This window comes from Orbicella faveolata, unplaced genomic scaffold (assembly GCF_042242905.1).
Source record: "Orbicella faveolata isolate gen_17 unplaced genomic scaffold, um_ofav_v1 contig_15, whole genome shotgun sequence".
Lineage (NCBI taxonomy): Eukaryota > Metazoa > Cnidaria > Anthozoa > Scleractinia > Merulinidae > Orbicella > Orbicella faveolata.
In genome coordinates this window covers 6,149,597-6,175,688 of record NW_028301542.1, presented here as the reverse complement: position 1 = coordinate 6,175,688, position 26,092 = coordinate 6,149,597, and the positions used below count along the sequence as shown (strand labels likewise).

Genomic DNA, 26,092 nt, shown 5'->3' with positions numbered 1-26,092 from the left:
TTGTTCTACAAAATGATACCATAATTGTTGGTTCTGACGTCATATGATGCCAAATGACGTCATTTGACCCGTCATCTTGGATCCGCCATCTTGGATTTTACTTTTTTCTTAAAAAGTCAAGAAATAACGGAAATTGATACAAAATCAAGCCAAAATGCTTATGAAATGTACATATTGGTGAATTGCTGGAATTTGATGAAGAAAACTGGGAAAAAATACAGAATTAGGTCAAAAAAAGTTGATTTTTGGCCAAACCTACATGAAACTAGTGGTTGCTATGGAAACATAAAAAATGATGGACACACAATTGACATATCAAAATATCCACGAAGGATGAATGAACAGCTACTGAAAGTTTCAGCCCCTTAGAGTAAATCGTCTTCTCAAAATTTTGAAAATACCTTACTGGGGGGATGACATCTATCCCTAACCCCCCCCCCCCCCCCTTGTATGTCCAAGGGTTATGGGATATTGCAAAGAGTTTTGCATTCATTGAGCTTCCACTGCCCTAAATAATATTTAAAGACTTTGTTAATGACATTAACATAGAAATAACTTTGATAAACTGATTCTATAATACCTAATATTTTTAGATTTCGCCCTTGTCTCTTTGTTAAAACTAGCCTCTTGTCATGTTGTTTGAACAACTTTTATCACCAAAAAATAACAGATGCCAAAAATTTTATTCTTGATTTCATCAGGCCAAGGGTGACTCTAAACCGTGATGAAATTAGTTTTGATTTAGAAAGTTGGACTTAAGCAATATTTGAGTCAGAACTTGAGCTAATTTGCCTTATAGCTAAATGTTGCGTGACATGGGTAGGAAATGACATAACTTGATTGGCACCTGTCAATTCAAATGACTTGAAATTCCTGGTGTGAACTAAGATAGGTCCAATCTTTATTTGTGTGAAATACCAATAAAATTCAATGTATTCTGTAAGCAGGAGCGGTGTTTAAATTTGATGCTTATTTTAGTGACATTTTTGGGATTTTGGGCAAAAAAACAGGGGGTTGGTCTAACTCCTAAGGGAAAAATCTCAAAGCCGACCCACTTTGTCTTTTAGAGTTGTTGGGTAGTACCTTCAATCTGGCAAAGTTTCATCCATAAAGGAGAGATGGCATGTATCACCCCTACCTGGTCCTCTGGTAAACTCGGTCTTAATTTATGTTATTTTTAAAGTCTTTCATTCTTTCGTTCGTTCGTTCGTTCGTTCGCTCGCTCGCTCGCTCGCTCGTTCGTTCGCTCGCTCGCTCGCTCGCTCGCTCCCTCGTTCCTTCGTTCCTTCGTTCGTTCGTCCGTCCGTCCGTTCGGTCGGTCATTCATTCATTCATTCGAATTTGCAATTGTCAGATCTGTTCAGTGCGTCTATTGGTCTCAGAACCTGATCAAGTTAAGTATGTAACGCCAGCGTTCATTTCCAACGGAAAATACGAAAAATTAACCGCAGTCGTTCGCGTTCACGTTCAAAGTACGCAGAACTATATATAGTCATTTCACGTTGTTGTTGTGCAGAGAACGGCAACGAAATGTACAATGATTTATAACGCACGCGCATTACACCTTTTTGTTTGGTGGCGTTCTCATTGCTGTTGCCGTCGTGGTTTGCTTAGCTCTCTAATCTGGTCGAAAGGTTATTTCTTTGCCCTATGCGGTCTCTTATTCCTTCCTTAGGGCTAGTGCTCAGAAGGAAATTCGCATGTTCTTTTCAGTTCTCCAAGTTACTATGGATTTAATTCTCTGATTTCCAGCTAATTTGACATTGTCTGTGCTTGAACTCCTCTGTGTCTAGGTACGCCTTTACGCCCATTGTCGACTTTGGTGAGTTTGACAAAACAGTGTTTTATTTACATCACCTTCACGAAGCTACTGCATGAGTGTTGATCAGAAGACTGACTACATCGATGGTTCTCTGACTGTGGGCAACAGAGCTGCTTGACAAGACTTTCTAATCTTCTTGCTGCTAATTGGCCTTCGGCTGCATGGCCCATGTTAATACAATCAGATGTGGGGAATAGATTTGTATTCAGTTAACATATATCTCTTATAAAACATTTTAGTGTGTAGCGTTGCTCTGTATGCAGTTTAGGGGTCTTGTGGTATTTTTCGAACTAATTTATAAATGATGATTATAAGTGCACAGAAATTACTACGTGTGAAAATGTTTAACTAGAGATTTGCAGAAGACCGAAGAGGAGCACACCCTGTTTAACCAGTTTCCCACAGTAACAAGACCGTGGGATATTTATGCATTTTGCGTACTATTGTACCCTACAGATTGGACCTGAATAATAGATACATCTACGACTAATTTACAACGATTTTCATCCCAGGAAGAATGGTCAAATACCAATGATGAAAAAAAAAATTACCTTCTTTAAAACCGAGCTATTAGATAATGGATTGAAATGAAACAGCTAGACAAATGCAAGATCAGCTGTAAATTGCAAAGCCACCACATTTAAATAGCAGTAACTGTGTTTTGTTCCAGATGGTATGAAGATGAGGAATGTCAAGAACACTCCAGAAGTGATAATTAATGGTGACGCCAAACGTAAACACAAGCCTGTAAGTTAAAGGGAGGAAGTCTTTTGGTATAATCCTTCTCAATCTTTTTCCAATCTTAAAGGAGTTGCATCACTGCAACTTAAAGAGTTTAGCCTTTTAAGTCCTTCGCTAGTAATCCGTGTCAATCTTCTCCTTCTTAACCATCCTTATTCTACAATGGTTTGTTATCTTGCCTTTGGTGTTTTTCTATCTTAGTAAACTACTATTTTCAGGTGTCCTATAATTACAAGGTAATTTTGTACGCGGCCAAAATAACTTGATGCCATGATTGATCTTCTTTAACCATTCTCCTTCATTTTTGGTTTGTTGTTACTTGCTGGTTATTTCTCTACCTTAGCAGACTAGTTTTAGGTCTCTTTTAGTTTGAGTATTATAAACGTGTTTTATTTACAGGAAGATGATCTGAAGTGGGTGGAAGAGAATATTCCCAGCTCTGCTGCCGACGCGTAAATGCGTAAAATGTTGATTCGTAATTTATTGTAAGTAATAGCTCCGCTCCAAGCCTTCCCTAGCATGGGCCTAACAAGGTAATATAAGCTCAGAAAAAGAAAGCTTTTTTTCATTTTCCATTTTTTTGAAATAATATTTTGAGATACATTGGTAACATTGGTACGTGTAGTGCCAAAAAAAATGATTATAAAAATGCATTGGTTACATAAAAGATTATATTCAAAGGCGATCAATTTATTAATTCCAATGAGCAGGGTATACCTTAAAGCACCCGTTACTATATATCTTCCAGAGGTTTTATAGATTAGGTTTACAGAGGGATAAAAGTTCAATTTTGAAGCAGTTTCAGAGTAAGGCTCCCTTCCCCTTTTGTCTGGGTCCCATATACCATAGGGCTTGAAGAGGACTGAGTGAGTTAGCCCCTTCATAGTGCGCCCTCGTAAAATGACAAGGGAACCGACTGCTTTTCTCTCACCATTTAATTTATTGTCGCTTTTATTTCAACAAGAAATTTGTTACTTGTAGTCTAAGAAGTTACATTTTCCACATAACAGTGGTCTGATCATAAATGTATATTTTGCAGTAGATAACGTTGAGGTTCTGATGCAAATATATTCCCGGGGTCGGTGTATCCAGTAAGAAATGTGATGGGCAAAATCTAATCAGTTAAAAGCACGAAAATCGAATGCTAGCCAGTTAGAATAGCGTTGGACCTATGTCCAAGTGTTCCTTATAAGTTGAAGAACCAGTTTTCTTTCTCACTAACTTCATCGAGAAGAAAAAGCAAAAGTTGGTGAAAGGTTTTACAAAGGCCGTTCTGAAACGCGTTAGGGTTTAGAAAGTCGCCGGAGCCTGAAATAAACCAACCAATCAGATTGGCTAGCATACTCGATCGTGATCCTGCGCTTCAGCTCTTAAAACTTGTTTGATATTTGAAAATTTTAAATGAAGATTTAAATGAAAGCGAAACCTTGTTTTCCGTTATATGTAAATAGCCTAAGTAGGGCAGCAGTGAATAAGGTGTGTTATAAATTTAAGGGGAACAGCCTTGACACTACCTCGCACGCCATAAACATGTTTCTTTGTAATATTTTCTGCTTTACTGGATGTTTTCACTGTCCGCCAAAATATGGGGTTATAGAGGCTTTTCTTTAAAGTAATTTCGTTTCTTGAGTTCTCACAGCGCGTTGCCCCCTTAAGGAGCGCGGGCTCTGGGAAGGAGATAACGTTAGTGCCCAGTTCTCTCTGGGATTCGCCCTCAACATAACAAGTCCAAGACTCGGCAACGTTGCACACGACCATGGAACTTACAGGCAGCTCTCGTAAAGGGAACTGGGTATTACGTTAAATTTTGGGACTTAGTCAGGGAGTGCGTGACTTGTTAAAGAGAAATTGGGGGGTTTAACGTTAGTAAAAATTTGTTTGAAGCTTTTTCGGTTGACCCGGCCAAAAAATGTGATGACTAGCTCGTTTTCGCGGGTTTAATTTATCAATAGTTGCAGTATTTGTTATCGCTTAGTATCAAAGTCGTCAGATTTTTCAGATCCTAGAGATTCTTTTATTTCTGATCAAATTCATAGCCCTTCCAGCTGTGAAATAGACGATCTGTTGTTTTGTGGTTGTAATTACTAAGAGTTGAAAGTACGTTATTAAATTAAATTTCAGCAACGGAGTCACTATTTCTTGAAGTTTCAGTTTTTTTGTTTCGTTTTGTTTTGTTTTTTTTCTTTTGATAAAGCGGAAGTTGTATTTCAGAAGCCGGTTAAAAGATTCCTTTACTTCTACGCACAAAACGCAAGCGATCATTTGTATCGTGGAAGAACAACCTCAAGAGGCTAGAAGAGGCCATTTCAAAGACGTTCTACGCTGGAAATCTCCAGAAAGTATTGTTAAGTCATAGTTTACTGTGATTGTTTAAAGTGAGTTCAACAAGTATGATTTGAGGTATTGAAATTTTAGAGTACTTTCCATTTGTTTGCCTTTGCAGTATGAATGGTGACCTTAGCTGTGAGAATAATAATATATAATATTTATATTTCCTTGTAATGTGATTAATCGGTTTGAGTTGAAAATAAATAATCTTTGATGACGTCGTCGCTTTGTGATCTTTGTTGGACTTATGATGAAGGTTTTTGTGTAAAAAATTATATTTCTCGCAAAAAGCAAAACGTACTGAAATCTGGATGACACGATGCATTCTGGGAGAGTTACAGATCCCGTGAGTTGTGATTATCCCATAATAGTGCATATTTCGTTTTCCCGGTATTAGACTGGAACTAGCTTGCAGTGGAGGCTCATGCGAAGGAATATTAAAAAGATTAATGCCACTTGTATTTGAAAAGAGGCTCCCTGCATTAGCCTCATTTGTTAGCGGTTTCCAGTCCAATACCAAGAATACGAAATATGGGTGGGACTACTGTCTTGATATCCTGTGATATCAATTTGCTAACCTGATAGGCCTGCGATATCATGGTCACTTGGCCGAATTTGAGCACGGAAAATACGTAGTCGCAGCCCTTTTTAGTACGCTTGGCGGCATATCAAGCACGTTTGGTCTCGCCATGGGTATTTTGGCGAGACGTAGTGGAGCTAAAATACGAACCATGACTCGACCGAACTCGCCTGATATGCCGCCGAACAAAAAAGGTACGATTAGGTATAAATATCAAACTACAGTAGAGTTCTTTTTGTCGAACATTCTTTATTCAAAATGAAACTTAAGTTTTCATATTTTATTTAGTTCACGGAATTCCTGCCGATGGCTACAAAATCACAATTCAATGCGAACTGAAAACTGAATTACGTTTAAGAAAATCACGTTTTACGCCAAAAAAATCAGTCAAATCCAGGATATGAAAATAGCATATCCTATCCGAAAACACATTTACTCTGAGCAGTTATTTTTTTACCCTTTCCTTGGTCGAATTAAAAGAGGCGGGCGAGAGGAAATAAAGACCGCGCCAAAAGTGAGAGCGACCTCGTCTCTACAGCTATCCGCGTGGTTGCCTGGGGCGAGTTGGGCAGCTTATCCCCAGTTTTTGCGCGGTCAATTCTTCCTTCAAGTCTTTTTCTTTTCGGACGACAACTAAGGGAAAAGAGGAACTGTATTTGACCTGACATTGCCGGATCCAATCTGATTACAGTCGTTCCAAAACATCGCCTGATCCACCCTAACCAGACTCCTCCCCAGACCCTTGGCCTGAGCCAGACCCATATCGTTGATGATCATCTTGATCCATGTTGTTGTTCTCGCAAATAAACTCGTAGCACACAAGAAAGCGATAGTCGTGAAAAGTTATGCAGCCTTGGTCATATGACTTGCCACTATCATCACTGCACTCGACGTATTTGACACAGCTGTGGTATTCGTGCAGTTTCCATTCAGGCTTGGGACATTTTTGGTAGGCAGTATTCAGGTCCATGCCCCAATGGCACAAAGGTTCACCGTCATGAAGGTCCATGGTTGTTCTCTCCGAGCACGATGTGCTCTTTCTGCAAAAGAACCAGAGAGGTGCTCATTCAAATCGCTTACCCAAGAAAGTTAGAAATCAAGCGAAGCAACGATAATTCCACCGCTAAAAAGTCGGCAAAATCTGGGTAATGAGGCATGGCTGGTCAGTGATGTAGTAGCTTGTAGTTTATTTGTGCCTGAAGCGGTCGTAACGCGAGATGCTAACAGGATGTTAAACTTGGCCATCGTCAAATTTATTTTCCACCATATTATTGTTTACAATGCTGTTGTAAGCGACGTACGCTCAATAAAAAAAAACATCTCTTAATATCCTAGCTTGTATTTTGTTATTCATTTCTTTTACGCAAAAGAGAAGAACGAATTTCAGTGCTTACTATATATATATAACCTAAACATTCCATACTGCAACCGCAAATCTTGGCTTAACACTGTCTCTCAAATGTTGCGGGTTCAACTGCATCAGTTTTTCAAAAGTACACTGATTTGATTTTTGAAAGGGCGCAGTCATACCGTACCTCCTATCCAAAACTGTAGCAGTTTTTTTCCGTGACTTTATAAGTACAATTTCCTCCGGCTATTGGCCAATCAGAGTACGCACCACATTAACACATATGTTATAAAAGCATTTTAGGCACAATTTTCGCCCAGTGAACATCACCAAAACTTGACCACTGATTAGAAAATTCTATCACCTCACCTTTTGTTTCGATTCCTGTCACCTCCAGACTCTCTTACGCTTTTTTCACGTGGTATATCGGATACTGTGCACAAAAATCTGATAACTGGTCACTGAGTGCAGAACGATCAGTCAGTTCACCGTTAACAATCCAAGTGGTGTCAATCCGCCTGGTCTCTGTAATAACCATCTGATGGAATGAACGGAAAATAAAAATTGGTGTCAGTAGATATGGACCCCTGTACGGAAATCGCAACATGGTCAAATTCTGTGAGCAAAACTGAGATATAATAAATGAGTCAGAAAGGAGGTTTGGACAGTAAACGTATTGCCCAAGGGATTTGACTATAGTAAAAGAAACTACAGCAGAACCTTGCTAACTCGGCTATCTTGGAATCAAATTATTTTATCTTGGATATACTTTTTCAGTCACGATTGGCTATCTAGAAGAATTCCAACACGACATGAAACTGAAAAACTCTCGCATGTATAGTAAAAGGAAGAGGAAAGGAAATATGCATGTATGTATTCATCCTGTAAACAAGCATCCTAAGTGAACACAGAAGACATAAAATTTTGCTTCCACTTGAAAAGGAACAAACTAACTTAGGCCAGTGTGTAGCATTGTCTACTAAAACTGAAAGATCCTTCAGACCAGATTTGGAGGAGCCCAGTCACGGCATTTTAAGTTATTTTGGCAGGGTGCAAAATTGCCCTTAACTTGAAGGGAACCTAAAAAGAGTAGTTTTCTAAGATAGAAAAAGACTAAAGAGATAATAATAAACCATAAAAGAGCAACAATAATTAAGGATGGAGAAGATTGACATGGATTACAAACGACGAACTTGAAAATTGAGGCTGAACTTTAATTTTTAAGTTGTGGAGCTCCTTTGAAACATTGTGAGTATTGTGATTTCCGAATGCCTTCGCCGCCGTGTTTCCTTGTATGAGGTAATGAATCTTAAAGTTTTTTTTCTAAGCAGAGATAAGCAAAAACAACTTGTAATAGTAAGCTTACTTGTTTGAAATCATGTAAGGTGTCACTGCAATCCCACGCCAGGATGAGGGAGAACTTGAAACAATTCTGTTCCCTTGTTTGGGTTCACCTCGATCTCCTCGCTGTATTCTTCACCAGCCTCGCTGATGTGAACAGTGAAATCCATGACCTTGTTGTAAAAAACGACAGAGTTTAAGCTAATTTACTCCACTGACCAGTATGCCAACTTTTTCAAGAGTCAGCCTTGTCAAAGTACTGAATCTTGGAATATGCATTCCTTATATATTGGGCAACGGCAAAAGTTCACAGAAAGAAGATTACACGAACAAAAAAGGTATCGACTGTTTAAAATGTCATTAAAATGATAGTAAAGCAAAGCAGAGAGATCAAAAGCTTACCTTTTTAGGCGAAAAATAAAAGTCCTTTCCTCTCTCGTGGTTCTTATGAGCGGGACTACCAAAAGTAGAACTCAGCAAGACGAATATGACGAAAAAGTTGTACGCCATTTTGAATGGAGCTCTAAACGATTGCTGTTAAAACAAATAGGACATTGAAAGTACAATTACAAGAACTGGGAAACTTAAGCACCATGCAAACTTAGATTTTTTTGATGTGAAGTTTATATGAAATAATTCATATATGAACTGCGGTTGTAGATGAAAGTGAAGAATGATCATCGCAGTTAATTTTCCAATTTAAGCAATTGGAAAGAAGAAGCCTGAAAAAATCAGGGCTTCAACGGGATTCGAACCCATGACCTCCGCGATACCGGTGCGATGCTCTACCAACTGAGCTATGAAGCCACACATTGGGAGCGAGGTCAATTAATTGAGTTCATATCTTCCCGTGAGGAGTGAAATGATGTGAAGTTTATATGAAGTAATTCATATATGAACTGCGGTTGTAGATGAAAGTGAAGAATGATCATCGCAGTTAATTTTCCAATTTAAGCAATTGGAAAGAAGCCTGAAAAAAATCAGGGCTTCAACGGGATTCGAACCCGTGACCTCCACGATACCGGTGCGATGCTCTACCAACTGAGCTATGAAGCCACACATTGGGAGCGAGGTCAATTAATTGAGTTCATATCTTCCCGTGAGGAGTGAAATGATGTGAAGTTTATATGAAATAATTCATATATGAACTGCGGTTGTAGATGAAAGTGAAGAATGATCATCGCAGTTAATTTTCCAATTTAAGCGACTGGAAAGAAGAAGCCTGAAAAAAATCAGGGCTTCAACGGTTTTTTTCAGGCTTCTTCTTTGCGATGATCATTCTTCACTTTCACTTAAATTTTTTTGTTAAATGCTCATCACGATTTTAAGAGTCAGTAATTTCAAATTGATAAAGTAAACTATCGACCGAGTGGAATCGAAATAATATCTTCATTCCGGTTTCCTGTAGTAGCTCTAGGGACCGTAATGATTCAGCCGAAAGGAAAGCGTCAAGACGTAGATTGAGAAAGTGGCGTTCTCGAACAGTCGAGAATAAAGGACTTAGAAGGAGCAGGAAGCATGGATAAATGATAGATTTAAATCAATAAAATAAATATATAGTAAGTTTTCCTCGTACAAGAAGCCCGAAATTTTTCACAGACTATCAGAGACCTGAACAAAAATTTCACTTGTTTCTCTGCTTCAAGGAAATCCCTTGTTTAGAGAGCTTCCAAGCAAAATATTCCCCCCTAACCTTTCCAACATTCAAGACTACACTTCAAAACAACGTTAATCAATATAATCTTTGAAGATACAAAGCACTTCAGTTCCCGGTTCGGTTATGTGTTCAACACTCTTTGCTATCCATATGTACCCCCATAAAAATTCTAATTCCATCCCACCGCGAAAAAAAGCTAGGTGTAGTAATTAATTAATTAATGAACCACGAAAGGCAAAGAAAACCAACCATTCTTCTGGAAGTAGACGCTCAATGCTAAACAAACTCTACAAAGATAATCAGAACACTTACCCGCTCTCTGGACACTCAAGAAACTTGTCCGCTCATCAAACGCAACGTTTGTGTTAAAGTACAAGGCTGTGGAAGTATTTACAACGAGACCACGGCAATATAATAAGAAAGCAATGGATCTCATAACCTCTTCCAATTGTTCTTTAAAGGTCAAATGCAACGAAATTTGACCTATCTTGATTTTAAGTTAAAATGAAAGACAATGATGTAAATAATCAAAATCCAAAGTCTTAAACGATTTAGTCAAAAGGTCGCTGAGATGTCTCACTTTAAAAACAGCCTTTTTTCTTCGTGTCACAAACGGAACGGTTCGGAGAAACTTCGGAAAATTCATCGGAAAGAGATCTTGTGACGTCACATTTGGTGAGCTTCCTCGCGCTAGAAGAGCGGGAATTACAAACTTCAGAACAGCAAATATGGTGTTTTGTGCCGCATTTAATTGCAGTAATTCTTCCAAATCTGGAGTGAGCTTTTTTTCCTTTCCTCTCAAAGATGAGAAGCGTTGTAAAGAATGGTTGAGACTAATGAAAAGGAAGGATTTTACTCCAACTGCGGCATCTAAACTTTGCTCCGCTCATTTTTCTCCTCAATGCTTCGAGCAAAATCTCGCATTAAGGGCAACATTTGGAGTCCAGTTCAAGCTTAAAAAACTGAGACTGAAACCAGATGCCTTACCAACGATTTTTAACTTTGAAAGGAAAACCGTAGAGCAGGTATCAGTTAACAACGAACCGTCGAGAAAACGCTCCTCCAACACGGAATGCCGTCGTGCAGCCTTTGAGAAACGGAGAAAGCTAGAGGTTAAGTTGCTGTAAAGCTATTGTTAGATTGCTTTGCCTCAGGTGTAGAGCTCTACTTTACAATTTCTAATCTGAGCTAAACACTGGATAAACTTATGCACAAAATATAATGTTAACTCACATTAGAAATGTTCCGATGTCGCACATCTTACCACATTTACTGAAGTTGCGTTTTAACGCATGTGAACCGGAATCAGTGCCAAGGAGCTGTAGATATGAGCCTCATCAAGTTTTCCAAGTCAAGTTCTTTCCACCCTGTCGGGTCAGTTATTAGATGCAAAAGATCTTGTAATCAAGCTAACAATATATCCTCGCGATTTACTAATATACAAAAGAAATTGGAGCGACAAAAAGTGGGGGTTAAACTGGCCTTTATAAATAAGCCTACCGATCAGGACAAACGTGAAACCGGGGCATGCATGTTCTTTACATAAAATTACACCAAATAAAGGCCAGTGGGGAAGTTTTATTTTTATTCTTCATTATCAGATGCTAGATGAATTGCTTGGCGAGCCGGAGAGAGCTGATCAGAGTATCGAGACAAATGCTGATGATCTGGAAAAGATACCATCAACCGAGTCTGATAAAGCTCAAAGTGTTGAGACCAATGATGAAGATGAACTGAAAAGGAAGGCATCGAATGAAAGAGCTACAGGTTTTCGCTGTGTATTTACACTTAACACGAGTCTACGGCCTAAAAAAGGCGAGATGGCTTCAGGAGTCAGCAGCAACAGCCACAAAGCAACGGGAGGTGTTGATGTTGCCCCTCCGTCCGAAATCAAATTTCTCCTAGTTAGTGTTTTACCGTCTGTTTTAGTTAATTCGATTTTTTACTAAAAAATAACTCTTTACTTGCTCTTTTCTACTTTAGTTTTATTACCATGCACTTCACCTGTTGAAACTTGCAGAGTTCTCAGATTTGTCATAAACATCAAAATTGTTTAGGATAAAGTAGATCTCTGCATTTCCATAGCAACTTGTACTCTCTTAAAACGTTTAGGTTTATTTTCCAGCGGAGAAAGGGAGAGGGGGACGCAGATTCTTAAAACTCTCGGTAGATTAAAGTACAACTACAATGATCCCTTGATCCCTTTCCTTAGGTTTTTATTTATTTTGTTACTTAACTGTTTGCAGACAAAAAGTCGCCTAACCCAAATTAGAAGGAGAGAGTATCGTTCAGTGCAGACGCAAACACCTTTTAAAAAGAGTAAGTTGTTTATACTACTTCCGTTGACCATACGATACAATAATCGTGATGCAACTGGAATGTAAAAACAAACCCTCTAACTATTTGTATTGGTATATAAAGATGATCATCTATATGTATCTCAAAAAGACACTCTGCTGGGAGGCCGTTTCCTTACCCCTTCCCCTTCTTCTCGGGGGAAGTGTAAGCAGCTCTGCTGGTAGGGTGGGTAACCCAAGACTCATAGTAAAACATTACATTCGTCACCAGCCTTTTCCAGTGCAGTGCGATGTTCTCTCATTGAAGAAAAGTCGGATGAAAATTTTGATGTTGAACAGGATGAAGAAGACGAGGACGTAAATGATGATCAAGAGAGCAGTTGCGATCACTACTCTTGCCATGGAGAAAAAGAGGACGAGGAGTGGTTAGTGACATCTACATGGTCATTTCTTGCAGCAAGTTGCCGTTCTGGCCATCACCTTTTATTTTGTGGAATATTCAAAGTACTCTCTTTCATTACGATTTTTCAGGACTTTCGACGATTAGGAAGAAGAAATCAAAGACGAGGAAGATATTGTTATGGGTGATGACACGACAGACTCAGAGGAAGAAAGTGCCCCTTTTGGAAGAAAGTTCCTGGTCTTCGAAAATTCTCTGTTGCAGCTCTTCCAACACTGCTCCACCTGCCTTGCACCAACAGTACCCCAAATTCAAAAGGTCATTGGTACATGTACAGTGGTTGTCATAGAGGCCAAATGCATGTTTACATCTTTCGAATATTAACTGAGCGGCAGCGGCCCAATTCTACCAGAAGTCACTACTGAGAGTCGATCGACTACACTATGGAGTCCACAATCTTCTTCATTCATTTGATGTCAGTAATTATCATATGAAGAAGCTAGTCATAAAAGGGGATAAGTAACGATTTTGGTTGCTTTTCTTTTTTTTTGCTCCAAATTAGCTGAATTTTTGCATGTGGTCTCCAATGTAATAGAAAAACGTGTCCCTGTATTTTTGCCGCTGGTTTTTGCTTCGCTTTATAAAGACGCCGCTAGGAAAACCGAGTGGTTTTTTGCATACGCAATATCCCGAAAACGAAGCAAAGTTTAGCGGAAAAACTACGGGACATTGCTAAACATACCTAAACAACACTGCATGCGAAATTTGGAGCGTTTTCAACAAAATTCACTTTTGATTAAAATACCTAACGCCCTTTTCCCGCTGAGGCTGCAAATAAACGAAGCCGGGCCTTTGTTATGATAAACAGAGCCGATCCTTTATTATAATAGCCAAGCCAAGCCTTTGTTATAAGTCGAAGTCTTGCCTCGGTTTATCATAACAAAGGCTCGGCCCGCCGCAACCGCAAGGACTTTGATTTCACTTAGAAAGCAGCAAAATGTCAATTTCACGCAACGTATAAGCTCAAAGATGTTAATTTTAGGTCGAAAAAGGTTTAAATGTTGATTTCACGTTAACGCGTGACGGCAAGGAGGTTGATTTCACTTAGAAACCAGCAAAATGTCAATTTCCTCACGCGACGCATAAGCTCAATGATGTTGATTTCAGGTCTAAATAGGTTAAAATGTTGATTTCACGTTAACGCGTGACGGCAAGGAGGTTGATTTCACTTAGAAACCAGCAAAATGTCAATTTCCTCACGCGACGCATAAGCTCAATGATGTTGATTTCAGGTCTAAATAGGTTAAAATGTTGATTTCACGTTAACGCGTGACGGCAAGGATGTTGGTTTCACTTAGAAACCAGCAAAATGGTAATTTCACGCTGCGCATAAGCTCAATGATGTTGATTCCAGGTCTAAATAGCTTAAAATGTTGATTTCACGTTAACGCGTGACGGCAAGGATGTTGGTTTCACTTAGAAACCAGCAAAATGGTAATTTCACGCAGCGCATAAGCTCAATGATGTTGATTTCAGGTCTAAATAGGTGAAAATGTTGATTTCACGTTAACGCTTGACGGCAAGGATGTTAATTTCACTTAGAAAACAGCAAAATGGTAATTTCACGCAGCGCATAAGCTCAATGATGTTGATTTCAGGTCTAAATAGGTGAAAATGTTGATTTCACGTTAACGCTTGACGGCAAGGATGTTAATTTCACTTAGAAAACAGCAAAATGGTAATTTCACGCAGCGCATAAGCTCAATGATGTTGATTTCAGGTCTAAATAGGTGAAAATGTTGATTTCACGTTAACGCGTGACGGCAAGGATGTTGGTTTCACTTAGAAACCAGCAAAATGTCAATTTCACGCAGCGCATAAGCTCAATGATGTTGATTCTAGGTCTAAATAGGTTAAAATGTTGATTTCACGTTAACGCTTGACGGCGAGGATGTTAATTTCACTTAGAAAACAGCAAAATGGTAATTTCACGCAGCGCATAAGCTCAATGATGTTGATTTCAAGTCTAAATAGGTTAAAATGTTGATTTGACGTTAACGCGTGACAGCAAGGATGTTGGTTTAACTTAGAAAACAGCAAAATGGTAGGAGCCCATGATGGGCTCCTGAAAATGGTAATTTCACGCAACGTGTAAGCTCAAAAATGCTGATTTCAGGTCAAGAAAGGTGTAAATAAAAATAAAATGAAACAAATAAACATTTCAATAAGCACTTTTCCAAATACGGCAACGTCTTAAATGGCTAAAAAATCACGAGATAAAACATAGTTTTCGCCAAACGCGATCGTAGCTTTATGTCACGCACCGCCATAACTTCCAAGTTCAAAATGCGCTGGTACCTCTTATGCCTGATGAGGACAACAATTTTGGCGGCTGTTTAGTTTTGGATTTAAGAATTTGATGACTCCACGTGAAAACGCTCTATAAATAGGGCTGACAGATTAACAGATTAACCCTTCTGCGCAACGTACGGGTCTCCATACATCTGCATGTCCCCTGATCCCAGAAGCTCAAAACACTACAAATCATGCCGATTTGAAATAAAATCAACGCAAACTGGATCACACAATCGCCACTTGCTGGCCATTATGTTTAAATCTAGTTACCAGTTAGAGAAACGTCCGCAGAACGTAATCGCAATGCATGCCGGGAAGGGTCTTTACACCTGGTGCGCGGGAAAACATGGCGGTCCATACAAGACAAATTTTTATAAGTCTAAAACCAGTTCTCGCTTTCCAAACTTTGACGCTAGCAACGCTTGGCAAATGGGCCACAACTCACCAGAGGGTATTTTTCTTGGGCAAGAACTGCTCTTGGACTTTGCTACCTGGCTCGATCTGACTTCGAACGCCGATAACACGATTACGGTATATCAGCTGCCTTCGAAGTTTCAGAACACATTTTGATTTTTTAAAACGTGCTGATGACTTACGGGTTTATCGAGGCTTTATGATGCCTCTCAACCACCAGGCAGGCATACAAGGTACTTTAAAACAATGCTTAAGATATTAGTTGACAGAGCTCTAATGCGGCACATCTCTTTTTTGTTTGATGGCATTTCGTTTGACGCTTGATCGATTCACCTGTTGTGTTCACGTCACAATAGCCGATGTAAACAATCTGTTCCCAGATTTCCGCTCTATATGCTGTGGGATTTGGTTTTGACTTCATACACTACAAACAGTCTGCCTGTTTGCTGTTCAACAAATAAACTCCTAAAGACATGGCTAGGAAAAGCCAAGTTTTTTGCCTACGTTTTAACTCGAAAACAAAGCAAAAACCAGCGACAAAAATACAGAACCACGTTTTTCTATTACATTGAAGACCACATGCAAAAATCCAGCTAATTTGGAGCCAAAAAAAAAGAAAAGCAACCAAAATCGTCACTTATCCCCTTTTATGACTAGCTTCTTCATATACAGGTGTACTTGTCATTTGTTCCGCTAATAACCAGAAAAATTGCTTGTTTCACAGGTAAACGGTATTTCAGCCATTTACGAAGCATGTCGAAAAATGGGATGTCGACAGATGGTCGAAAGATGTCGCCTACGCATTTAACACTGAAAGCGGATGTAATGAAACCCCTGAAAATTTCAAAGTTATTTTGAATCGATGCAAATATGTATACAGATACTTTATTAGGTAAGTAATAGGTATATACACTGTAATTTTGGAATTAACTTTGAAGGTCTGGTCTAGGCTTTTAGCCAGATTGGTGTCCAGGCATCCTGTGGACGGCCACTTAGTAAAGAAAATCGTTTTATTTTTCATACATGTATGTAATTACCATATAAACTGTTTATCTGTGCAGGTCCTATTAAGCACATTTTGGATGGCCACTTTTTAAATCCTGGCTAAAAACCTGGTCTGGTCTCCAACAAAAAGTCACTTGAAAGAGTTAAAATGCTGATGATATGGTTCCATGGTTTGTTTCAACCGCCGCTAACTCGAGTAACTGTCAACCACTGTAGTTTCTATAGATCCTAATTCATTATACACAGGATAGATACACAATAAGTTTAGTGCGAATCTTGTATATGTTTTCCCCTTATTTCAACTGAATTTATAGGTATATCTACTCTTTACGTGTGTTGTGTTTATGTTATTGTATCTGTTTTTATTACGGAACTGACTTTATAAAATTTTATGGTTATAATTTTCGGCTGCCATATTTATTTACTCAGCACTACATTGGTATATATGCATCCTATAAATGTCTTATAAAGTTTGCTTTTGTTTCCAAAAGTAAACAATTTACTTGTCTGTTTACTTCTCAATACGTTAACGCTTCCAAAACAGTGCTACACTGAAATATACACGTGCTTAAGATCACTCAGCCCCATTCAAACCCATTTAGTTTTCCCATAGCTCGGTAAAATAAATAGTTGTCCGGTCTGGAGAGCAAATATGATACTGATACTGAAAAGATATCAAAAGATGGCCTGATGAAAGTTCAAGAGACAGTTGCATAACCAAACATCTGATCTTTCGGAGTTTCTTGAGAAAACCTACTCCTCGTTGGCATTTTCCCCTGTTTTTCTCTCAACCCTTCAACATTATGATTAGAAATACCTCAATGTTATCTCCAGCCCGCAGCTTGAATAATTGCTTCTGTATAAAGTTCTTGCAGGGGACAACTGTTGTCACCTTTGCCTTCAACAGTCCGCCATCTTGAATTCTGAATACAAAAAACATCCCGTCCCTACCCGTGACGATCTGAAACGCCATCTTGTAAACGTCATCAACTTCTTTTGCGCATGACTGATACTGAAAACAAAGTTTCGTTCGAAGGAAGATGGCGGCGGGCAAGCGATATTTCGTTATTTCGCTCTTGATTTTTTTCCTGGTTTCAGTTTGCTGTCTCCCAGAACCGGGCAAAAAAGACTTGCATTTCAAGGGGGTTAGTAATATTTGTTTTAGGTACTGAAATTCGGTTGCTGAATACTGTATTTTCTTGTCTGTAAATTATGCTGGAGATTCACTCCTGTTTAGCTCCTGTTTCTTTTTGCATGTGGATCCCGTTTTGTCTATGCGTTTGTCTTGAAAATAGATTTGAAGTAACATTGTAATGTTTGTTTACAGAACCAGACGTTTGATGTCTTTGCCAAAACAATGAACAAAAACTACAGTGTCGCAATAAAAGGTTTGTTAATTGCAAATAAAACTTAAGCTATTAAATTCTGTTAAATTAATATGGGAAAATAAGTTTAGTTTTTTCCTTTTTTTTTTTTCGGTAGCTTCTTTTTTATTGTGAATTAGCGATGTTAGTTGCAGCATTTTCTAAAGAACGTGGCTTTTAAAATCAAAGATTCCTCCTATAATTCTTTGGGAAACATGAAAAATCAAAAACGATATGACAGTGTACTTGTAGAATACTGAGCTCTGTGCATACTTGTAGTTTTCATCAAGGTATGCCTAGAAGAAAAGTTCAATATCACATGCCAGCCAGCTCAGTAATGTGGGAGTCTCCCTACTCATCTGTCCAATTTTAGATCTTTAGATCTTAATTGCGCCCGCAGGGTTTTGGCCCAGAGGCCAAAACCTGAGGAGGCACCCTAGGATTCCCTGCGTGTATACATACAAGGAATTTCAAAAAAGTAAGAAATGTGTTGGTAGTATGCGAAGCGTTCTTGATTTGATGAAACTAGGCACGCGCAGTGGTCTCGGGTAATGTAGGGTAATGGGGGCTCACAAAACAGCATGAGTGTCGGGAACATGAAATTCTTGACTTCAAGGTTCTTGCAACCACAAGTTCGCGTTTCACCATCTTCTAGCAGCATTTCAAGGTCTCCCAACCACAAGTTCGCATTTCGCCATCTTTAAGCAGCATTTCAAGGTCAAAAATACCCACCAGTTACAATATGGCCATGATTTTAGCACGATCAAATAAATTTGCATCGAAATGGGCGAAATTCTCATCTAGGACAAATTGAAAACGATTTCAAAGATCCTGAAGATGGATTTTGGGAGAAAAACAACTCAGATGGTATTGTAAGAAATTCTGAAGTATGCTAGAAATTAGAGGCCAGTGTGGTTAGATTGCAACTAAATAGCTAAATGGCCTTGGGATCAGCAGTTTTACCTTTGGCTCCTTGTTTATTCAGATGGCTTATTTGTATTCTGGGTGACTTTGCAGAGATAAATGTTTCGCAGCGTTTTTGTTGAGGTCAAAAAGCTTAACTCTAATTTGCATATATGGTGACTGTAACGCGATACCTCTGTTTACATCTTGGCAAAAAAAAAATTGTGACTTCCATTGTGCTTTCAAGATAATTATGCTTGCTCATACTGTATATCAAGACAAATGGTTTGTTTCAACATCAAAATGGAACAGCAGAGTAGTTTGACTTAATTTTTTGTTTTGCTATAATTCTTTAACCTTTTCTTTTTTCCTATAACATTCTACTGAGTGAAATTAATTTTGTAAAAGAAATATTAGTTTCCTTGGAGGCAACCTATTTTTCTTCCAGAAAGTACTTTTTGCATCCTTTCTGATGAGATATTGTAAACTGCTCTGCTGTAAATGCTTCGTGAGAGTACTATGTAAGAATATCATGTGATAGAATGAGTTAAACAGAATGTGTTGGCTTAGTTAACTTAGCTAATTGTTAGGATCATATTCACAGTAAGATGCCTAAGTTACTGGAACAGTGTGAGTGATATAGTTTACAAAAAAAAAAATGGAATTTTTAGTTCGTACAATAATGTTCAATATTATTGTTTTCAGTCAGCAGAAATAAAAGAAAGTGGGGGCAGATTTAGTGAGAACTATTACTAGTTATATCTAGAGAACTTTAGTATAAGATTTATTAAAGTGTTAAGAGATGTGTGCATAGCTTAATAGCATTAAATTAGTTAATTAATCCACTCTTAGTTTAACCTTTGCAACGAATTGTGTATACTTTGTACAGACTTTAATTTTATTTTAATTTTGTTATATTTTTGCACAGCCCCTAAGTCACTGAGCTTTAATTTTAATCATGCTTAAAAAAAGGTTTCCTCTCTGTCTATTTGTCTCTCTGTCTGTCCAATCTCCCACTCATGCAGACAAGTCTTCAAATCTCCTGGTTATGCAGGAGAATGCATACAAGTGTAGAATGTCCTTTCATATTGATTTAGGTTGATTTCAAAGCGAATTTGGCATGCTTGTGAGTAAACTGAGTTTTGTAGTAGAATAAAATTCAGAGATTTCCATAAGATTCCAATTTTCATGAGTCTAAGTTTCATTTGGAGGTCGAATTAGAATTTCAAGTTTGAGTTTGAATTGTATTGTACATATACGTTACGGTTAGAGATTTCTGAATTTCTAAGCAAAGCCTTGACATTACATCATAAGGAAGAACCTGCAACTATATTATACCAATTTAGAATCTGATCTATGCATATACATAGATGGCATAAATTATACAGCTGTACTACATGTAGCTGCATAAATATAATTATATTGTTACCATCATTATCCACAAGATTATGAAAGTTTAAAATTACCAGAGTAATGTGTAGTATTAATCAGGTTAACTAGTATCCATCAGGCTAAAAATAGTAACTTTTACAAAACACATACCACATTCGAGTTGATACCTAACTCCAATATCTTTCCACTCTTAGGGAGTTGCAGTGGCACTGTTAAAAACATCAGTATATACTGGCGCTTATATGTTTCACAGTGTGCAGAGAGGTTTTCATCTCTGAAGGTGAATCTTTGAGTTTATTCTCACCATACATGTACATGGTAGTTAATATAAGCCCTTCTACAATTATGTGAACATAAGGAGCATACATGTATGCACATGACGTTATGGGAGCCATATTGGTGTTCCAAAATAATGAAACAGTGGCTATGCTGGTGTACCAGACCAATCCTGGGGGAGTTCAACTCTTTTCTTTCGTAAACACTTACGAAAGTTTATCACCACTCACTTATTTCTTAGTGATTGCATCACAATGGACTGAAACATTGGCTCTTACATGTAGTGCTTACTTTCCCTTGATTTGTAATCACAATACTTTTTTGTTGAAAGTTAGAACGAGCTTTTTCTGTCACCTCCCCACCTCACCCCACCCCACCCCACTTCATCCTTGGCTGAATAGGGCCAAGCCTGTGCTCTAAGCAAAATTTAAAGGTTCCCAAGGGTTCTTATGTAGGAAATCTTGGGTGCCCAGTTCTTACAAGCTTTCATAAGAATGAAGTTAAACAAGTCGCCCAAAGGCAAAGCTTAGTCGCCTGAGGCACCCGGGCTCTGCTAGACCACAGCCCTGAGGCCTAAGAGGGTTTAATCTATGGTATGTTTACTTGTTTCTTTTATATTTAGGCCAGTGATCAGGATTACTTACAATATCTGTGGAAGGATCCTCATAAGGAGTTTTCAGCTTATTCACTAACTGGGAAGCAGGATGGAGTGAACTGCAATCCCAGGATTCACCTGCCGGTATGCATGTGCTACTTTTTTATCTTTTTAAATTAAATACAATAACAAGGTATAAGTCAAGACAGTAAACACTAGGGCAGGGTTGTTCGAAAGCAGTTTAACGCTAACCCAGGATTGAAAGTTGACCAAAGGATTAATTTTTCTTGAATAAAAATGTTTTTGACTTCTTATGTTTTGTGTATTTTAAGATTATTCAGACAAGCTCTAAACCGAAGGACAAGAAATGTGAAAAGAAAACGTCACCAAAAAGTTACAAATCAAATTCTCACAAATTCTGGGTGAACATAATTGGGCGTTGAACAACCTGGCCCAGGAGTGCCAAATCAATAAGATTTACACTGTATGTAGGTGGCTCCTCAGATTTTGCCCCGACATTTACCAGAAGATAGGCCATGGCCATAACAAGTTCCTCTTGTGGTCCAAATTTTTACACCATGCAGCCGCACTAAGTCAGTGTCCATAGTATTTGTCTGTTTATCCATTGGTGGGTTTACAAGACTAAGTTCCTTCCCAAGTCACTTTCTCTTTCTCCACATCGTTATACAGTGGTATGTTTCTCTCTTTCCAATCTAGTGGACTCGTGTTGAAATCAGAGTCCTTGTGTTTTTTTCCCGTAAGTTTGGGAACTGAATCATTAGTAAGGCTAATCAGAATGCTGCTTAGTGCCTAACCAAATAAAAACAACTGGCGTCATGCCAATTTCTGTCACACCATTATTGCATTGTTACAAGTTTTGCTTGAGTGTGTAGTTCCAAACAATATATCTACACATCCCTTCTGTTGGAGGAGTATGTATATTTTCTGGAACTGCCCAATTTTGACTTGCCTTTAACAGGAAATGAGAAAAAAAGTCAATATGGCAGACTGATGTTTATTTCTTTGTTCCTCGTAACCATTCCTTGAGACATCTCTGCTGTTATTTTGTTATTAAGTTTTTGCTTAATGTTTGTTTTTGTAGGACTTAACTGGTATAGCTGAAGAGCTCATACCCACCCCGACTGAAAAACCTACTGTAAGTGGTTTCTTTATAAAGATCAATGAGCAGCGACCTTCTGGTGTAACACAGAAGATGATGATAAAAGTTTTGTTATTCCTCTAGTGTAAATCTAGATTTTGCAAAACACTATTGAGCTTAGGGGAAATGGTATCAATCATTTTTCAGAAATACGTGTACTGTAGAAAATATTTTCCCATGTTTCAGTGAAGGTTTGGGAGAATGAGAAACACTGCTACAGCAAGAGCAGTAGCTGAAGTTGCTTCCACAACTTTTGCAAGTTCTTCCAAACCCTCACAAGTGTAAACACTGCACAAAAAAGAAACTAGAGATGAAGGAAACTCCACTGTAAAATAAACTACATGTATGTAAATTCTCGGTTCTTTTGTCATCAATATTTTCATTCTCGTTCTCAAGTACACTGTAGTCAAATTTATTTACATTTAATACCAAATGTCTTCTTATATCAGGAATCCAAACCTGAGAAAGAAGAAGGGAAGGAAAAAACTCCAGAAGGAAAAGAAACGGTAATTAAAACAGTTACTTTGTTCTGAGGATTTTTTTCCAGATTCTCTGGTTTTCCTGGAGAGCCCAAAATAACTAACCTTCCAAATTCCAATTTGATGTGGAAACACTAAAAGAAACTATGTAAATTCTCGTTGCATATGTCATTATTATTTTCATTCTCGTTCTCAAGTACACTGTAGTCAAATTTATTTACATTTACCAAATGTCTTCTTATATCAGGAAACCAAACCTGAGAAAAAAGAAGGGAAGGAAAAAACTCCAGAAGGAAAAGAAACGGTAATTAAAACAGTTACTTTGTTCTGAGGATTTTTCTCCAGATTCTCTGGTTTTCCCAGAGAGCCCTCCACAAAAACTAACCTTCCAAATTCTAATTTGATCTGGAAACAGTGGGTGAAGAACCTTTCTGTGGAATGTGCCACTGCCAGTTCCAACTGATTGATTGATTTATTATAAATGTATGTTCATTTAATTATTCATTTATTTATTTATTTATTTATCTATTTTTATTTTTTATTTATTTATTTATTTATTTATTTTTTATTTTTTATTTATTTATTTATCGATGTACTGGAATTGATCCAGTGGCCAAAACTGGCGAGCTGTGGATAGAGCTTCACAGAAATAAATGATGCAGTTATTTACTGTTTAGCAGTTGAGTGTGCATGTAGAGATATTAAAAAACATGAAAACCCAGCTATAATTAAATGTAATTCAATCTAAAGACAAATTTTTTTCTTTTTTTTTTTCAATAATGCAGAGTCAATGTCTGCTAAATTTCAGATCAACAGTTATTAATAATATTTGAGCTACAAGATTTGTTTAATTACAGAGCATGTACATGTATGAAAACCTAGATCAGAGAATATATGGGCATGTTTGCACATAATTGCTAATTTCTGGCCAATATTCAACCAAACCGAACAGAAAATTGCCGTTTTATTAACTTTCCACTGAATTTCAGAGGCAAAGATCTCGTACAAGCTGTACTTTAATTATGTAATTTTATTTATTTTGTATCTTGTTTGTGTGATTATTTACTCCATTTTGCTAGACTGAATCAAGCGACGAGGGAGATGAGAACGAAGTACAGGAATCAGAACAAGGCCAAAGAAGGAGGAGGAGAGCAAATAATGACGAAAATGACACCAATGTAAGTTGTAGCTTTATAGTTTATGGTGGACTCTTGCTAATGGGGAGTTTAAGTAAACCAGAACAGCAGCAGGGATGAGTCCAAGCAAAAGGTTAAGAGGGATTCTGCTCAAAGTTTGAGCAATTAGTGCAAAATTGTTTACTAAAAATGTACTTGTTTCATTTGTAAAGTTCATTTTTATTACTATTTTGAACATCTAACTTTAATTCATTTCCTTAAGTCACCCTGCAATTAAATTCTCAGGCATTCGCAAGAAAGTTAAAGTTAAACCTCATAAAAATGCTTAAAGCATTACTGTGTCATTTTGCTTTAAACTGATGCAAAACATCAGTACAAATATTCAAATTCAGTTTAAATTCAGTTTTCAACTTCAGTTTTCTCTCACAGGGTCAGCTTGAGGGCTTAAGTCTCAATACATTGTTCTCAACTGTATTCAAACTGTTACCATGTTCTGAGGTTTTCCCTAAGTCACCCTGTGATTAAAATCTCAAGCATTCTCAAGAAAGTTAATATTAAACCTTGTAAAAATACTTAAAGCATTACCAGTGTTTGCGCCAGAGCGCCATTGCGGGAATCCTGCGTTACAATCAGAGATGGCCCCAGAAAAACGAAAAAAGGGCCAATTTGGCTCTTTCCTTTTACAAGACTGCAGGCTTGACACAGGCATAATATTTTAAAAGCCATCCCAGGGCTCGAAATTGTGATCAATACGGTCACCAATGCAACAAGCATTTCATCCTTGGTGACCAAAAATTCTGGTTTAGTCGCCATAATACGGCATAATAGTGACCACATTTCTCTGTGTTGACGATCAATAACGGTTATTTTGTCACACATTGTGTCCTTCTAGAAAAATCATATTGAAAGATCTTTGCTTCTAAAACATTCAACATAAGAAAAGAAGTCAATCTGTCCTTTTGCTTTGCTTTATTGATTCTCTCATAGTAATTCTCTCATATCGGAAAACTTCCAAATGGCTGACTGTGTTTGAAATCACCCTATAATGCATTGTAAACCCTTGATCATTGACTACGTCATGTAGGCCTAAGGATTGTTCTCTTGTAATGCACAGATCCTTTATACTGGTATCTGATTCAAAAGAAACTTTATTAAGTAGAAACCCTTCAAAAAGCACTTACTATTAAATTTTATCATAGATCCTAATAAACTGCGTTATTTTCATTGGTACCCTGATGCACTTTTTCTTTCTTTAGCTATCAATTTAGTGGCCCCTTTCCTGAAAAATTGGCCCCTAAAAAGATCTTCAGGGGCCACTTTAGCCCTCAAGTAAAATTTTCTGGCTGAAACACTGATTACTGTGTCATTTTGCTTTAAACTGATGCAAAATGTCAATAAGTTGTTCTTAACTGTATTCAAACCGTTACCATGCTACATGTATGAGGTTTTTTGGTTAAGTTTATTTTTGCCTTTATTGCTCAAATGTTTAGTGGACACCATCTTAATAATGAGCAGTTCAATGGCTCTGGAACCCTCTCCCCCCCCCCCCTCCCCATCCCCTTTACTCAACCAAGCAGTACAGATGGTTGACTCGAATGTGCTACATACATGCACACATACCTATTTTGCATCCACTACTCATCCAGACACAGGTTGTGATTAAATTAGACGTGTTGGATCCATGGACAACCATGCCACTGTGTCATTTATTTAATGTCAACAGATGTTACAAAGATTCAAAAACTAAATTCACCAAAGCCAGACATGAAAACCCCTAAAGACCAGCAGGTGAAAAAAATAGGGGAACATGTGCCCCTGACCAAGGCAGTGGTGCCACCCTTCGTGTTTTATGGTATCCCAATAAAATGTAGTGTACACAAATATAGTAAATTATGGCGATGTGATTACAGTCAAACCAAGTGAAGCGTACCCCTCAAGATTACATTAATGAATTGATTATTTGAATATTGAACCTGCTAGTCATTTCAAGAATGCAATAATGAATTGATTATTTGAATATTGAACTTGCTAGTCATTTAAAAAATCAATATTTAATTGATTTTTTTTGGCACATTAAACCCGTTAGCCATATTCTTGGGATGACTACTGAGTTCAATTTTCCAATAATCAGTTCAAAATTGCATTCTTAAAATGACTAGTGAGTTCAGTATTCAAATAATCAATTCATCGATGTAATCTTAAGGGGTACGCTTCACTTGGTTTGACTGTAAATGACAGCACTAAAGAAATATAAACAATCGGAAAGTAACTTCTGTGTATGACAAAGAAAACTAACTTTACAACTGTACACGGTGAAGGCTGACTGTAGAATGTCTCACTCTGCTAACAGGAACTAATTATTTCAAACTCTAATCCTGCTAAACACTGCACACCTCAAACCGGCCCCCAACCCTCTGCTCCACGCTGGTAAAATAGTAATTTATGCTAATTTGGGATCACAAATTACATTAATTTTTACAGGTGTCATAAAAAATTGTAG

The 26,092-nt window shown here is 37.8% G+C and overlaps 1 protein-coding gene and 2 long non-coding RNA genes across 6 annotated transcripts in view; 1 reads left to right on the top strand and 2 right to left on the bottom strand.

Moving 5' to 3' along the window:
- LOC149113262 (uncharacterized) overlaps window positions 1-26,092 on the bottom strand; it is a 216,184-nt gene that overhangs the window by 127,526 nt on the left and 62,566 nt on the right. The gene's annotated exons all lie outside the window — the stretch shown is intronic.
- The window catches only part of LOC110055510 (Golgi-pH regulating cation channel-like), a 105,601-nt gene that overhangs the window by 24,197 nt on the left and 55,312 nt on the right, over window positions 1-26,092 (top strand). Inside the window, exons 1-8 of one of the 3 annotated variants that reach the window (XM_089288165.1) lie at window positions 17,299-17,433; window positions 17,616-17,676; window positions 20,142-20,227; window positions 20,846-20,962; window positions 21,921-21,974; window positions 22,427-22,483; window positions 22,704-22,760; window positions 23,536-23,634. In XM_089288165.1, the coding sequence (XP_089144291.1) occupies window positions 17,329-17,433; window positions 17,616-17,676; window positions 20,142-20,227; window positions 20,846-20,962; window positions 21,921-21,974; window positions 22,427-22,483; window positions 22,704-22,760; window positions 23,536-23,634 (636 nt within the window). In that variant the 5' untranslated portion in view covers window positions 17,299-17,328. Of the gene's footprint in view, window positions 1-1,793; window positions 1,823-2,492; window positions 2,570-2,962; window positions 5,109-17,298; window positions 17,434-17,615; window positions 17,677-20,141; window positions 20,228-20,845; window positions 20,963-21,920; window positions 21,975-22,426; window positions 22,484-22,703; window positions 22,761-23,535; window positions 23,635-26,092 lie in introns of those variants that run through there. The other 2 variants (XM_089288164.1, XM_089288158.1) reach the window with 2 other exon arrangements.
- Window positions 5,701-17,235, bottom strand: LOC110055514 (uncharacterized). 2 transcript variants are annotated; one of them, XR_016206742.1, is made up of 6 exons: window positions 17,106-17,235; window positions 10,130-11,184; window positions 8,563-8,694; window positions 8,186-8,333; window positions 7,189-7,357; window positions 5,701-6,511 (listed from the first exon to the last, which is right to left on the bottom strand). It is a non-coding gene; the product is annotated as an uncharacterized LOC110055514 (long non-coding RNA). The 2 variants fall into 2 exon arrangements; XR_016206743.1 differs by lacking the exons at window positions 8,186-8,333; window positions 8,563-8,694.